At 40.0% G+C, this 15,642-nt stretch overlaps 1 protein-coding gene and 1 pseudogene across 9 annotated transcripts in view; both read left to right on the forward strand.

The window, feature by feature from the left end:
* Nucleotides 1-15,642, forward strand: part of EML5 (EMAP like 5) — a 177,946-nt gene that overhangs the window by 145,102 nt on the left and 17,202 nt on the right. For 6 of the 9 annotated variants that reach the window (XR_008382276.1, XM_053600971.1, XM_053600973.1 and 3 more), the window contains 2 exons: nucleotides 1,834-1,932; nucleotides 6,652-6,672. Coding sequence is in view for 7 of the 9 variants with exons in the window: in XM_053600971.1 (XP_053456946.1) it covers nucleotides 1,834-1,932; nucleotides 6,652-6,672 (120 nt within the window). In the remaining 2 variants the exon portion in view is untranslated. The remainder of the gene's footprint in view (nucleotides 1-1,833; nucleotides 1,933-6,651; nucleotides 6,673-15,642) is intronic. The other 3 variants (XR_008382277.1, XM_053600976.1, XM_053600977.1) reach the window with 1 other exon arrangement.
* Nucleotides 10,562-13,233, forward strand: LOC128593187 (F-box/WD repeat-containing protein 11-like; annotated as a pseudogene).

Genomic DNA, 15,642 nt, shown 5'->3' on the forward strand with positions numbered 1-15,642 from the left:
TGGGGGGACCTCATCTAATATACATGATGCAATGGTATATTTCAAAATTATTAAGAAATGAGTATAATTGTGATGGATGTGTTAGTTCAATGTAAGCATTTCACATTGTATATCAAAACAGTACCCTGAACCCCATAAATGCATCAACGTACAAAGTTATAATTTAATAAAAAATAAAAGTACTACATAGGGAGAAAATCCTTTTAATTGAGGCTTCACATATCCTTCAAACAGAATGGGGAAGAGTAAGATAAGCAAGAAAGAAAATGTATGTATACATAAACTATTGAGTTTATACTTGTAATTTTATTTTATTTTATTGAATTTATTTATTTATTTTTTTTGTAGAGACAGAGTCTCACTGTGCCGCCCTCGGGTAGAGTGCCGTGGCCTCACACAGCTCACAGCAACCTCTAACTCTTGGGCTTACGCTATTCTCTTGCCTCAGCCTCCCAAGTAGCTGGGACTACAGGCGCCCGCCACAATGCCCGGCTATTTTTTTGTTGCAGTTTGGCCGGGGCTGGGTTTGAACCTGCCACCCTTGGGCATATGGGGCTGGCGCCCTACTCAACTGAGCCACAGGCGCCGCCTGAATTTATTTTTTTTAAGACAGAGTCTTACTATGTCACCCTCAGTAGAGTGCTGTTGCATCACAGTTCACAGCAACCTCAAACTCTTGGGCTTAAGCAGTTCTCTTGCTTCAGCCTCCCACGTAGCTGGGACTACAGGCACCCACCACAGTGCTGGCTATTTTTTGTTGTCGTTGTCGTCGTTTAGCAAGCCCAGGCCAGGTTTGAACCCACCAGCCCGGTGCACGTGGCCAGCACCCTAGCCACTGAGCTACAGGCGCTGAGCTGTGTAATTTTATTTTTAATTTTCTGATATGTAATTAGTCATAGAGCTGTCAGCCCTGGCAAACAGGAAGTACATTTCACTTGAGAAGAAGTTTTAAAGTTGTATTAGGTCTGTTAAACGTAATTGTTGAAATTTTTTTGTTTTGTTCTTATTTTGCTTTTTGGAGGATCCTTTATAATTTAGACCCAACCCACTGCTCTGACCTCATTTTCTACCTCTTCATTTTACTTGCAAAAGCCGACCTTTTATTACTTCCTGCATGGTCTGCTATCGTACTTTTACAAGGTCTCTTCACTGTCACTGCTGCTAGATGAATCACATTACTTCTTTGATCAAAAACCTTTGGTGACTTTTTTGCTAAATGCAGATTACATATAAAATAGAGTAAATATGGCCCAGATTATTAAATGGAAAATTACCACTGGTTTTCGTGTGACACTAGTGAATCCTTCTCTTAGGAAACCAAAACAGAAAAATCATAGTCTAGCATTCAAAATCTCCCATAATTCTAGTTCCAACTTGCCTTTCCAACTATGTTACTCTTCTTCGTCATGACCCTTCAGCAAAATGAACTATGTATAAATATACCCAACATTTTCCTGCTTCGGTGTCTTTTCTTAGTGTTCCTTTACCAGAAATGTCCTTCCTTACCCACCTTCACATTTACAAAATCAATCCAGGTCTGTCCGGGAATGCCATGTTCCTGTGATGAGAATAATCTTTTCTTCTGTGAATTCTCACAGCATTTTGATCCCTAACACTCTGGCGACATTTGGTATTGTATGGTTTATTCCTTTCAGAGCTCCGTCCCTTTAAAGACTTCTGAATCATTTTTCTATCCTTATGATCATATACACATAGTTAATGCTCAAAAAATATGTAATGACTAAGCAAGTAAGAGTATTTTGTAGCTCTGGATAAATGCATTTGTCTATTATGTCTTAAGTTTTAAACTTAATTCTCAAATTCTTTTTGTAGGTTCTCAGAGTTTTTATCAGGAACATAATGATGATATTCTGTGCCTCACTGTGAATCAGCACCCCAAGTTTATCAACATAGTGGCAACTGGCCAAGTAGGTATGTTTCTATATTTTAAAAAGAAACAATTTGATGCATTTGTTTTGTTCAAATAAATTCAATATCCTAGGATAGGCATGCAGCCTGAGCAAGAGTAACACCCTGTCTCTAAAAATAGCCAGGCGTTGTAGTGGAAGCCTGTGGTCCCAGCTACTTGGGAGGCTGAGGCAAGAGGATGGCTTGAGTCCAAGAGTTTGAGGCTGCTGTGAGCTGATGCCATGGTACTCTATCGAGGGTGACAAAGTAAGACTCATTCTCCAAAAAAAAAAAAAAATATATATATATATGTATGTATATATGCATGGATTGTTCAAACTCTGTATTTATACAAAGCACACACCCAATTATACCATATTATTTCTTCCAAGTATCTTTATGTCACTCACTTTGATTATCTGAATCAGTTCAGATGATTTGGATTTGAAATTAACTTGTATGATGGTTGAAATAGTTGGATCCTTTACCAGGAATTCTGGTCACCAAAAAGGTTTAATTCAATAGCATCTAAAGCAGAAAAAGATTTGAAGAGAAAATGGTGAATAAGGGGAGCCACACAGTAGTAGTAGTAACTAGACAGGGAGGGCAGAACCTGCTTCAGTAGAGGTCAGGCTACAAAGAAGGGAAAACCCAAGTATGTTCATGGTGGTGAATCTCTTCTGCCTTTTTCTTTTCTTTGATGTTGATTTAGTTTCACCAGCTGCTTTGAAATGCGCCTGTTGTCTTTTATCTCTGTGGAAAATCAAAGGCCCTAACTTCATAAAACACACTTGTTGAGAGGATAGCAGGGTTATCTAGGAGAAATCTGCCAACCATGACCACTGTGAATGCAGCATAATAGATCTGCTCGTCAGATCTTCACAGCTCTGGTATAGTTTGGAAAAGTTATTAAAATTAGTGGGTTGGTTATCTCAGTGGGCTTTGATTGCTAAGCTAGCTTTTCAGTTATCTCTTTTTCTTGACTGTTTGTGCTTTTAATATCTTCATTTCTCATGTAAGTACTAAACTGATCAGTTGGGAACTCATTCTCTGGGAGCCTGATTCTACAGCTATGCCACATAGACCCCTGTATTTTTCTTTTCTGTGCAGCTTTTTCCTCTTAAAAGTTTTTTTTTTTTTTTTTTTGAGACAGTGTTTTACTTTGTCACTGTTGGTAGAGGGCATAATAGCTCACAGCAATCTCAAACTCTTGGTTGGGTTCAAGTGATTCTCTTGTCTCAGTCTCCTGAGTAGCTGGGACTACAGGCGCCTCCACAACGCCGGCTATTTTTTGAGATGGGGGTCTCGCTCTTCCTCAGACTGGTCTCTAAACCATGAGCTCAGGGAGTCCATCTGCCTCGACCTCCCAAGTGCTAGGATTATAGGCATGAGACACTGTGCCTAGCCTTTCCTCTTAGAAGTTAAGGGTGGTGCCTGTGGCTTAGGGAGTAGGGAGTAGGGCACCAGTCCCATATACCAAGGGTGGCAGGTTCGAACCCGACCCTGGCCAAAACTGCAACAAAAAAAAATTTAATTAATTAAAAAAAAATCTTTAAAAAAAAAGTTAATAGATTATTTCTTCACCCATTATATAGAAAATATTCCAATCTTTATATGTAAACACTGTCCCTGGTTGCCTTAAGTTTATTGAAAGCAAAGTACTACTTTCACTCGTACAAGGAATGAAGGCCCGTCTCCTTGAGGAATGAGAGATCATGTAGCTCAGTGCATCTTGGCACATAGTTTTTGTTCAGTTAATTTTTATTGAGTAAATTCATTTATTCAACAAACTTCCTGAACATCTGCAATTTGTAAGAAATTATTCTAGTTGCTGGGGATATAAGCGGCTAACAAAATTTCTGTATTAATGGAATTTGCATTCTGCAAATAGAATTCTAGAAGGTATGGTTCTTTTCATTTCCCAACTTTGCTTCTTCTCCTCTTGTTTCCTCTCCCTCTGTTTTTTGTTTTTGTTTTTTTTTTTTTGAGACAGAGCCTCAAGCTGTTGCCCTGGGTAGAGTGCCATGGCAGCATGGCACCTTAGCCACTAGAGCCACAGGCACCGAGCCTTCTCTCCCTCTGTTAAGCAGCTTTATTTATAATACATATCAGTATACCCTTCCAGAAAATGATAATAAAATGCTTTACTGATGACTAATTAAGATAGATTCAAGGGAGAATCAAAGAATGAGGAGGGACTTTTTTTTTCCCCTCTGAACATAAAGAGAATTGTGTTGGTTGTTATGTTCAACAGCACAAAACACTGTTTTAAAAAGTTTATTGTTAAAAAAAAAGTTTATTGTTATTTGTGTTAAAAAATAATACAGATCATAGAGGAATTAAAGTATTTTATGTTGGGGTATTTTAGCCAGTTACATCCAAATTTATCTTTTTTTGTGGCTAGAATCATGGAATCTCAAGGCCCACGTGTATTATTTTATCCTGTCCATCATTATATGCTTGCACCTCACCACCTCTTAATGCCTAATGAAGTAATCTAACCTCTCCCTACAAGGCTCAGTTATAAAGTGGTTCTTCACATAGTACAGAAATATGTCTGTCTGTGATTGCTACTCATTGGTTCTAATTTTCGGAGAACTTAGAACATCTAATCACTCATTCCTATGATGTTGTCTTCCAGTTTTGGAAACAGCTCTGATAGTCTGTGTTTTATCTAGTTCTTTTTTAGAAGGCCCAATTTGCAGTCAAAAGCTCTACCTCTGAGCTATTCTCCCTCAAGAAGGCCCAGTATGGATATCCTCTACCTGTGTTCCATAGGACAAAGTGTACATGAAAGCATGGAAATTCCTTTCCATCAGGGAGCCTACCCCTCTACTGGACCATGCTTTAGGTATCTGAAATTCCAGAATTCTCTACCAAATGGTCCTGAACCTACTTCTGGAACTGAGTGAACTTTTTTCTCTGAGTTCCATACTCTGAATGGTAGCCTGTATAACCAATCAGTGTACCTTTGAGGGATGGCCAAGGGGTAGCTGTTCAATGGATGGAGTTTTGATGTACAAGTTGGGGTAACCACATGCCTTACTCACTTTGAGTTGCCTGTAACAAATACCATAGACTGGGTGGCTTATTCAGCAGAACTTTATTTCTCACAGTTCTGGAGACTGGAAGTCCCAAGGTCACGATGCTGGCATGGCTGGGTTGTAGTGAGGGTCTTCTCCAGGGTTTGCAGAGAAAAATATTCTTTTTCCTTTTTCTTGTGAGGACACTAATCTCACTATTAGGGCTCTACCCTCATGACCTAATGACCTCCCAAAGGCCCACCTCCTAGAACCATCACACTGGGGATTAGGGTATGAATGTATAAAATTGGACAGGACACAAACATTCAGTCTGTAGCATCACACAGGCGTTTCCATGACTCTTTGTGGTGTGGGATGGAGCTGGGGGTGGGAAGAGTATGGGACAGGTTGTTTGCTCTCCAAGGAGTTTTAAATTTATACCAGGCTTTCCACATTATTAGAGGGGCATACTGCACTTGACAATTTTTATCTTGATTGTCAACTTTAAAATATTTAGACCAATGGCGTTTAAGCCTTCTTTGTACTCTTCTACCAGACCCTGTAGCTATTAAGAGACACGCCTGATCTCCAAACCACACGCTCCCTGTCTTTCAACCATTCTCCACGTGGCATAGTGTCAAGGATTCTCACCATTTTGTTGTTATTAGTGTGTGCTCAGAACTAAAAACAGCATTTTCCATGTGGTCTACTCAGCAGATAATAAGCCCTTTGGAGTACATTATTTACTCTTTTTCCTCATTTGCTAGGTCAAGGCAGTCTGGGCCTTTGTTAACAATATATCCTTGAAATCATTATTTCATATGGACATAAGGTTCTACGAAAGTAAAAATGGTCACTTTGTCATTTTAAAATTTGTAAATTTTACTCCTTGCTCTAAAGACTGTCACTTTTAAGAGTTCGGTTAATAGGTATTTCCACCACAAATATAATGAGCATAGGCTTTCATATTTTCTTTTTTTGGCAAACTTCTACTCATATGGAAAAGTTTTAGTTAAAAGAAAGAACATTTTTTCTTTCTTGAGTTACCTTTGGCCATCATGTCTCTCAGAAGGTTTATATCTAATTCCTTCCTGGAGATAAGAGGTGCATGAAAACTCCAAAGGGCTTATTAGCAATGCATTTTATAAACAAAAATAAGGATCATATCAATTTAAATTATATCACTATTATTTTTAAAGTTGTTATAATTAAAATTTTATGTAACTCATTAAATAAAAAGAAAAAGTTATATATAAAGAAAGACCAGGCAGCGCCTGTGGCTCAGTGAGTGCCGGCCCCATATGCCGAGGGTGGTGGGTTCAAACCCAGCCCCGGCCAAACTGCAACAACAACAACAAAAAATAGCCCGGCATTGTGGCGGGCACCTGTAGTCCCAGCTGCTTGGGAGGCTGAGGCAAGAGAATCGCGTAAGCCTGAGTTAGAGGTTGCTGGGAGCCGTGTGACGCCACGGCACTCTACCCGAGGGCGGTACAGTGAGACTCTGTCTCTACAAAAAAAAAAAAAAAAAAAGAAAGACCAAAGGGTCATACATAGAATAGGTATGTATAATCGAAACAAGTATGTGGACACACAATTAAATGTAATAAAACTGATTTTGTATATGGCACTTTATCTTTTAAATTATTATTTGATGATAATTGAACTTTTACACATTTTACTGTTAGTATTTATGTTATTTATGGATATTTTTCCTTTGTAGGTGATTCAGCAGACATGTCAGGTAAGAAAAATTAAATACTTTCTGTTTTAGTTTTATTGTTTGGTAATGATAGCCTAAAGTTTTGTAAAATATTAAGATACTTGAACTTAAATATCTATAAAGAAGCCTATAGGTTTTTTAAAATGTAGAATGCAACATTTTAATGTTATGATATTGAACTCAGCCTATAAATATATATATATATTTTTTAATATATATTTTTAAATTCATGGTAGTTAATAACTTGCCAGTGGCATGTAGCTGGTGAAAATGGAGGTGGGTTTAAACTTAATCATAAATATAAATCAGTAAATTTTGTTGCCAAAGAATGACATTTAAAAAATCTTTTATACACAATTTCATCTATTGTACATATTAGCTAAAGACATCATTAAAAGATTTAAAAATAACTTTTTATTATTGATTTTTAATCCTGGCTTTGTGAATTTAAAAAGCTTTTTTTTTTTTTTTTTTTTTTTTGAGACAAAGTCTTACTCTGTCACCCTGGCTAGAGTGTGTGGCATCACAGCTCATAGCAACCTCAAACTCTTGGACTTGAGCCTCCCGAGTAGCTGGAACTGTAGGCGTGGGCCACTGTGCCTGACTAGTTTTTCTATTTTGTTCAGTGGAGACAGTGTCTCGCTTTTGCTCAGGCTGGTCTCAAACTCCTGAGCTCAAATGCCTTGGCCTCTCAGAGTGCTAGGATTACAGGCCTGAGCCACCATGCCAGGCCTAAAAAGCTTTTAAGTTAATGTGTATCCATTGTTTGTTGATACTATAATAATTGGGCTTTTTTTCTTTCAAATTTTTTTCTTTTTTTAAATTTTCTTCCTCATACTACCTGTCTGTCAATAAGTAGGCTTTTTATGTAATATAATAAGAATTTGCAGATTGATCATAATAAAATATTCTCCAGCAATGTACCTATTTCCCTCCCCTCTTCCATAGCAAAGCTTGATTTCTGATTTGACTATTTAAGTACAAATTCATCCAACTCAACAGAAAAAGTCCTTGCTGTCATGGTTAAATTTAAGAGTAGGGGTTGGCAAACTGTAGTGGCCCACCACTTGTTTTTATATGGCTCATGAGCTGTAGATAGTTTTTACAATTTAAACAGTTGGAAAAAATCAAAAGAATAACATTTAGGATACACAAAAACTATATAATATCCAAATTTCTGTATCCATAAATAAAGGTTTGTTGACAAAACAGCCATGTTCATTCAGTTTCATACTTTCTACAGCGGCCTTTGTTGCAGAGTTATGTGGTAACCACAGAGACCGTATGTGATACTATTGTTGCTTTGCACTGCTGCTTGGCACACACAAGTTCCAGTGACACAGTTGAGCACTCTGTATATTACTATCTCACAACATTTTATTTTGTTTTTTAATCCCCAAATTATTAAAATAAGGGAGGGGGAACAAAAACAGTCCTTGAATGTCAGAATTTTTAAGACACAGTGACGCATGGAGATAATTGTGTTATCTCATAACACAGAAGTGTTGTGTTTATAATGCAGTGACACTAGCTGTGCTAAAAGAATATAAAATACATTAACATTTTCACACATAGCTTCATCACAATATTCCTAACTCATAGGAAAGCAACATTGAGAAAAATGAGAAAATAAACCGAGTTATCTTATCACAGCAAAATCACTTAACAAAAATAAAAAATGAAAATGAGGCTACAGGGCCGGGCATGGTGGCTCACACCTATAATGCTAGCTCTCTGGTAGGCTGAGGTGGGTAGATTGCTTAAGCTCAGGAGTTTGAGACCAGTCTGAACAAGAATGAGACCCTACCTCTACTAAAAACAGAAAAACTTCACCTGTAATCCTAGCACTCTGGGAGGCTGAGGCTAATGGATTGCTTGAGTTTAGGAGTTTGAGACCAACCTAAGTAAGAGGGAGACCCCGCCTCTAAAAACACCTGAGTGTCGTGGCAGGTGCCTGTAGTCCTAGCTACTTGGGAGGCTGAGACAAGAGGACTGCTTGAGCCCAGTAGTTTGAGGTCACTGTGAGCTATGATGCCACAGCGCTCTACATAGGGAACACTTTAAAAGTAACATTCTTATACATGGGCCAAGAGCTAGCCCAGCAAGCAGGCCTTTCTAATGGTGGTAACCTCAGGCCTACTTATATTAATTCTTTCCCACACAAGTTTTAAGGCTGGATCAAGAAACTGGAAGGTAAGCAGGACTGGAGTAAGGCGTCTGAGATGAATTTAGAGAGGGGTTGTGGTCAGTCCGTGCAGGGTGTTGTAGCTCATGCAGAGGAGTTTGGATTCATGCTAAGTATTTGTCATTGGAGAATTTTAAACAAGAGAGTGATGTGGTCTAATTTATACTTTGAGAAAGCCATTCCCACTACACTGTTAAAAATGTAGAGGGTCAAGAGACGAAGTTGGAAAATTAGTATTCCAAACAAAAGGCAGTTAAATAAGGGTGCTAGGAGTGAGAGTGGAGAGAACTAGACAAATATGACATATATTTTGAAAGTAAACCTAGTAATCCTTTCTGATAAATTGGATATGGGGGTGTTACAAAGACAAAACCAAGGCCAATTGTTAATTTTTTCCTTGACCAGTTAGCTAACTGAGATGAGAGGATACTTTGGGAGAAATCAGTTGGGCAAGAAGAAATTATCCACAGATAGAAGCGATGTCTGTTTAGGTACAAATACAAGAAGACTGGCAGATTTAGGGATGGCTGAGCTCCCGTCTCATGACTTCAGTTTTCCTACGTCAGCTGAAAGCAAGGTGGTAGGGAAGTGGGTATTGGTTTAAAGAGAGAGAAATTTTTAAATTGTCACTTTGGAATGTGGGAGAATAAATACATACATTAGAAAAGATACAGTATAATTACCACTGAGTACGTTAGATGTGTTTTCAGTGGACACCAGGGAACATCTTTTGTCTCTAATGAAGTCAGTGATCCTCTGTGTGCCTTACACAACAGGAAAGAGAGACACCCGTTAGCATTCAGCAGTGAAGAGGGAGGTGACCTCTTGAGCTCCACCAGGCCATCCGGAACCCAGGTGCTTTGTGTCTCTTCCACTCTGCCATCCTAGGTGTTAGGTTCACCTATAAGGCTGGTTGCAGCTATGTTCATAAAAATTGCTACAGTAGCAGTTGAGGTTACACGCTTCTTTATTGTTATCCAGTGAGGAAGAAGGAAAAAAGTTTTCAAAACTTTTCATAACCATGACCTAAAAGTCCTTTTTAGTCTGATTGGGTCATTTTAGGGCATGAAGGAAACCATATGCTAAGAAGAAACCAGGGAAGTGCCATGTGCTGATTGGCTTATCTGGGTTACTAAACTATTATACTATAAATCACACTGAGGTTGGGCCTTAGAAGGAGAGGAGCTGGGATAGGCGTGATTATGACAATGGACTCAAACTTACCAGTTGAGCCTTCACTTTGTTTCCCTTGAAGCACTTGCGCTTCAGGTAGGAGTAGATTCCTGAATAAAACTGGAACTTTGTTAAGAAGAAAGGATGTAGTGGGTGCTGGGTATGCTGCAAAGAGTTGATTACTACAAAGACTGAAGGGCAAGATACAATTGGCACACCTAATAGCCATGTTCAAATTTTGTTTTAAAATTCAGTTTTTATTACACTGTATCAATGGTAAACTAGGGGATGTCGAAAGAATATCCTTTAAAACTTTGATTTTTATGAGATCCAATTTGTAATGTAAAAGGGAGCGATATTGATTATCTGTACAGGAAACTGAGCCTAAAATGCTTGTGAAGATGCAGTTTTCGGTGAGAACAGGGAGCTAGAGTGGGTACCATAGTGATAGCTGCCTCTGTCCACGCCCAGGCCATTTGCTGCTGCACAGGGAGAGTGAAGTGGGTCACCAGGAAGCCCAACTCAGTGGTTGAGGACAAGACCATTGAGCTCATAAGTTTTTCAGTTATGAAAGATTAAAATAAAGATGAGTTCCCAAAGAAAAATACTCTTTGACAGATAAGCAATGGAATATTATCTATGATCATCTCCAGAAAGAGGACATCAGAAGAAAACTATCAAAAAGTAAAAGATTCATGTATTTAATACTTTTACCAGTGGTCTGACTCAGGATCATGGAATTTGTGGAACATCTTATTTCATGATGTGTCAGTGAGCATGGACATACTAACTCTTACGGAAGCCCATGTTGCAGTGCGACTTTATTACTGCTTCACCAGAGCAAGGCTTAGATTATAGCAGAAAACATTCTCTTCTGCCAGGATGCCAGGTCTGTGTGTGCAGCAGAATTGTTATGTAAAGAGTGGCAGTAAGTGATTTCATGAGGAATGAATGGTACACACTGATCCTCTATGGAGGGGATTTTCAGAAAGAAGAGAGAGAAACAGACCCACAGATGGACCTCCCAATTAATTTTATAGGTCAATTATACCCAAATATAATCCAGATTATAGAGACTATAGAATCTAAGTGGCAGTGTGGATGACACAATTTGCAGAGGCACTTTCAGTGCCACTCTGAAAATGGTAAAGGTCTACTGTTTATACTCCAGTGTGATGATGAAAAAATAATCGGTGACCTGTGAGATAATTCTATTAAGATTTGGGATAAAATCAGCCTGGAATGTTTGAAAGTGTTAACAGGATCTGTGCTGTCTCCAGTATGATGAACCTGTCATTGTAACTGGTTCTTCAGAGTCTACAGTGAGAGTCTGGGATGTGAACATGGGTGAAGTTCTTACCACTTTGATCCACCACAAGGAAGCTGTACTGCACTTAACGCTTTCAGAAGTGGACGGATGGTGACCTGTTCCAAGGACCATCCATTGCTGTGTGGGACATGGCTTCTGCCACTGATACCACTTTATGCGGGGTCCTTGATTGGCCACCATACTGCTGTCAATGTAGGGTACTTTGATGATAAGTACATCTCATCTCCCTCTGGTGGCAGTATCATCAAAGTCTGGAGCACAAATACTGGTGAATTTATTGGTACTTTTCAGTGGGCATAAGCAAGGCATTGCCCTGTCATGAATATAGGGATTAGCTGGGTGTTAGTGGCTGTCTCTGGGATGTCAAATGTGGTGTCTGCTTAAGAGTACTAGAGAGACATGAAAAATTGCTCCAGTGCATCTGGTTTGATAATAAGAGGACTGTTAGTGGAGCCTATGTTGGGAAAATAAAATTTGGGGCTTGCAAGCTGCTCTTGACCCTCAAGCCCCAGAAACACACTATGTCTGTGCATATTTGTGGAACATGTAGGACCTGTGTTTTGGCTACAGTTGGTGAATTTCACATCATCATTAGCTCCCACGATGGTGCTATTTTGATTTGGGATTTCTTAAATGTACCTCCTAGTGCCCAGAATGAGACTTGTTCTCTCTCTAGAACATACACTTAACATCTCCAGATATAGTCCTGCTTTGACCCATTTCAGGGTGTTATAATCTTGAACTCCTCTATGGCAACATGGCTACCAAATGCCTAAGGGAATTCATTCACAGATGAATTATGAAGCTGGAATTGGTTCTAGACTCTAGGTAGATGAAAAGGAGCCTAACTGTTCAAGTACCAATACTTTCCACCCCCGATTCTAGTTCTACTTTGAGAAGGATACTTTAGCTTCACTGACTTCAAGTACAACAGGAGCCAATTTCTTCTCCTCATCAGTGAAAAATAATCTATTCTTCAAATGTAAATTGTTCATACAAAAGGAGCATATGGTCTGTAAATCCACAAGGGAAGACTTGGCCTCAAATTTATTTTGCTTTGCACTTTTAAGAAACAGCATTCTGGGGCGGTGCCTGTGGCTCAGTGAGTAGGGTGCCGGCCCCATATACCGAGGATGGCAGGTTCAAACCCAGCCCCAGCCAAACTACAACAACAACAAAAAAGTAGCCGGGTGTTGTGGTGGGCGCCTGTAGTCTCAGCTGCTCTGGAGGCTGACACGAGAATCGCTTAAGCCCAAGAGCTGGAGGTTGCTGTGAGTCCTGTGATGTTATGGCACTCTATCGAGGGCAGTAAAGTGAGACTCTGTCTCCACACACAAAAAAAAGAAACAGCATTCTGCTGGGTGCAGTGGCTTATACCTCACCTGTAATCCTAGCACTCTGGGAGGCCAAGATGGGTGGCTCGCTTGAGCTCAGGAGACCAGCCTGTCTCTACTAAAAATAGCAGGGTGTTGTGGTGGGCACCTATAGTCCCAGCTACTTGAGAGGCTGAGGCAAGAGAATCACTTGAGCCCAGGAGCTTGAGGTTGTTGTGAGCTGTGATGGTATAGCACTCTACCCAGAGGGGCAGAGTAGGACTCTTGTCTCAAAAAAAGGAAGAAAGAAAGAAAGAAAGAAGAGGTGCTTGTGGCTCAGTGAGTAGGGAGCTGGCCCCATATACTGAGGGTGGTGGGTTCGAGCCCAGCCCTGGCCAAACTGCACCAAAAATGGTGGGCGTTGTGGTGGGCACCTTTAGTCCCAGCTGCTCAGGAAGCTGAGTCAAGAGAATTGCCTAGGGCGGTGCCTGTGGCTCAGTGAATAGGGCACTGGCCCCATTTACCAAGGGTGGTGGGTTCAAACCCAGCCCCCACCAAACAACAACAACAAAATAGCCCGGCGTTGTGGCAGGCGCCTGTAGTCCCAGCTACTCAGGAGGCTGAGGCAAGAGAATCGCCTAAGCCCAGGAGTTGGAGGTTGCCCTGAGCTGTGATGCTACAGCACTCTACTGAGGGTGATAAAGTGAGACTCTGGCTCTACAAAAAAAAAAAAAAAAAAAGAAACGGCATTCTTCTTCATGAAATTTTAGATGCCACTTACCAGAATGTCCAGGGTAGACATTCAGAAATGAAATTTTTATTTATTTTTTATTGTTTGATTCATTAATGATTTTTTTAAATTTTATTTCAGGTTAATGTGAGGATACAACTAGGCTGCAGTGTTTGCATTTGTTAGGTAGAATCCCTCTTGTAGCTGTGTCCCGTACCCAAGAGGTGTGTCATATATATAGATTTTCCTTGTCAAAAGTTAGATTCTTGGGCAGCACCTGTGGCTCAAAGGAGTAGGGCGCTGGCCCCATATGCCAGAGGTGGTGGGTTCAAACCCAGCCCCGGCCAAAAACTGCAAAAAAAAAAAAAAAAAGTTAGATTCTCCTTTTGGCCATCCCAAGTCATGATTAATTCTGACTTACTATATTAGAACATACTGGACAATGAAAAAATCTCTCTGGATTGCTTTAGTAATTTTCTTTATTATGCTTTCTTTGTATACCAATTTCTTTTAGCTTAAAGAATTATAAGCCAGTCATATCATCTCCCTATGGGCAGTATAGCTTTTTTTTATTTACTATTCTTTGTCCTGCAACCATCTCCTGATGTTTTTCATAGTAACAGTATATACATGCTTGCCTCCTAATTTAAAATACTGTATCCACATGTAAATATAATGTACATAACAGCTTAGCCTCAGGTTGCTGAAGTCAGGGTCCCCTGTGCCTGAGATGCTAATGCAGGGCGTGTTCACACTTAGCCATGCGCTGGGCTCAAGAACCATAAACCAGGGTTGATGTGGATCACCTAGAACCCTCTTGGAGAATTTATACGGTGTTTTATATTGTCATTAATCCTTGTGTGCATGTGGTGTGTGTGATTATAATGGGAATCTTGTATTAAAATGCAGTTCCTAAAGCTTAACATAAAATGTTTGATTTGTTATACTGTATGTATAATAGAGAAGTACCTTAAAATTTTTTTGTTGCTGTTGTTTTCCTACTAAGTACTCCTGAGCACGAGTGTATACTCCCATAGTATTCATTTGGCTTCACTGTCAAAAATCAGTATTCTGGGCTGGGCTTGGTGGCTCACACCTATAACCCTAGCATTCTGGGTGGCCAAGACAGGAAGATCGCTTAAGCTCAGGACTTTGAGACCAACCTGAGCAAGATTGAGACTTCATCTCTACTAAAAAAAATAGAAAAATTACCTGGGCATTGTAGCAAGTCCCTGTAGTCCTCCAGCTACTCTGGAGACTGAGACAGGAGGATCATTTGAACACAGGTGTCTGAGGTTGCTATGAGTGAGGCTGAGGCTATGGCACTCTAACCTGGGCAACAGAGTGAGACTCTTGTCTCAAAAGAAAAAAATCATTCTGTGTAATTGTAGCCCTGGCAAGGGAAGAACAAGAAGGAAGGCCCCATTGACTGGGTTTCTTGGCTCTAGAATTCATGCATCTTGGCTTTGCCAGAGTGTTCTCAGGACCTGCTTGTATGTTGGAGTCTGCAGAACAGGTCAGGCTGGTACAGAGGCCCACATCGAGGTGAAGGCCCTCCTGAGTGATACAAAGCACCAAACTCATGACTCCCACCCCAGTCATCTCTGGTGTCATCCAGTGTGGTGGCTCTGGCAGGTCCTCAGAGTTGCCAAGTACTCTGCAGCCCCAGAGTGTGGGGCATTGTCACACTGACCATTCACGGAAAGGATATTGGTATCTGGTTGGCACTTCTTTTCCCTTGTTCAATCTTAGGTTTTGATTTGCCCCTTGACGTTGTTTCCAAAGATGAAGGAATGTCAGTAACATTTATTGGCCCTTTATAAACAACCTCCTGTACACTAAACCTCTTCCTCTGCTACTAAAGGGGAAGTTCCTGCACTCTGATTTGTCCTGTGCCTTGAGAATGGTGTGAGGTCAGTGTGGGTGTGTGTGATAGTTTGCTGAGTTATCTTTGTTTTCTAGTTTTTCTTTTCTTTAAAAAAATAGTCTTCCCTCCCACATTACTAAATTAACTTCTGTTTTTGAGAGGCTAAGTTTCAAAGTGGAAAAAATAAACCTCCATTCATAAGGTAGATGTTATGAGCTTGACAGTTGTTGTGAAAGTGATTTAACTTTGACCACTCTTCATCTTACAGCATCCATATCAAACTGGTTAGGAAGGGGATTTTTTTTGATGTTCTTTCTGCATGTTTAATATAGAAGTGCCTCTTGTTCCTTGGGAGAGCATGGCCTTTGAATACATATATCACCTTTGAATTGT

Source organism: Nycticebus coucang, chromosome 9, assembly GCF_027406575.1.
Source record: "Nycticebus coucang isolate mNycCou1 chromosome 9, mNycCou1.pri, whole genome shotgun sequence".
Lineage (NCBI taxonomy): Eukaryota > Metazoa > Chordata > Mammalia > Primates > Lorisidae > Nycticebus > Nycticebus coucang.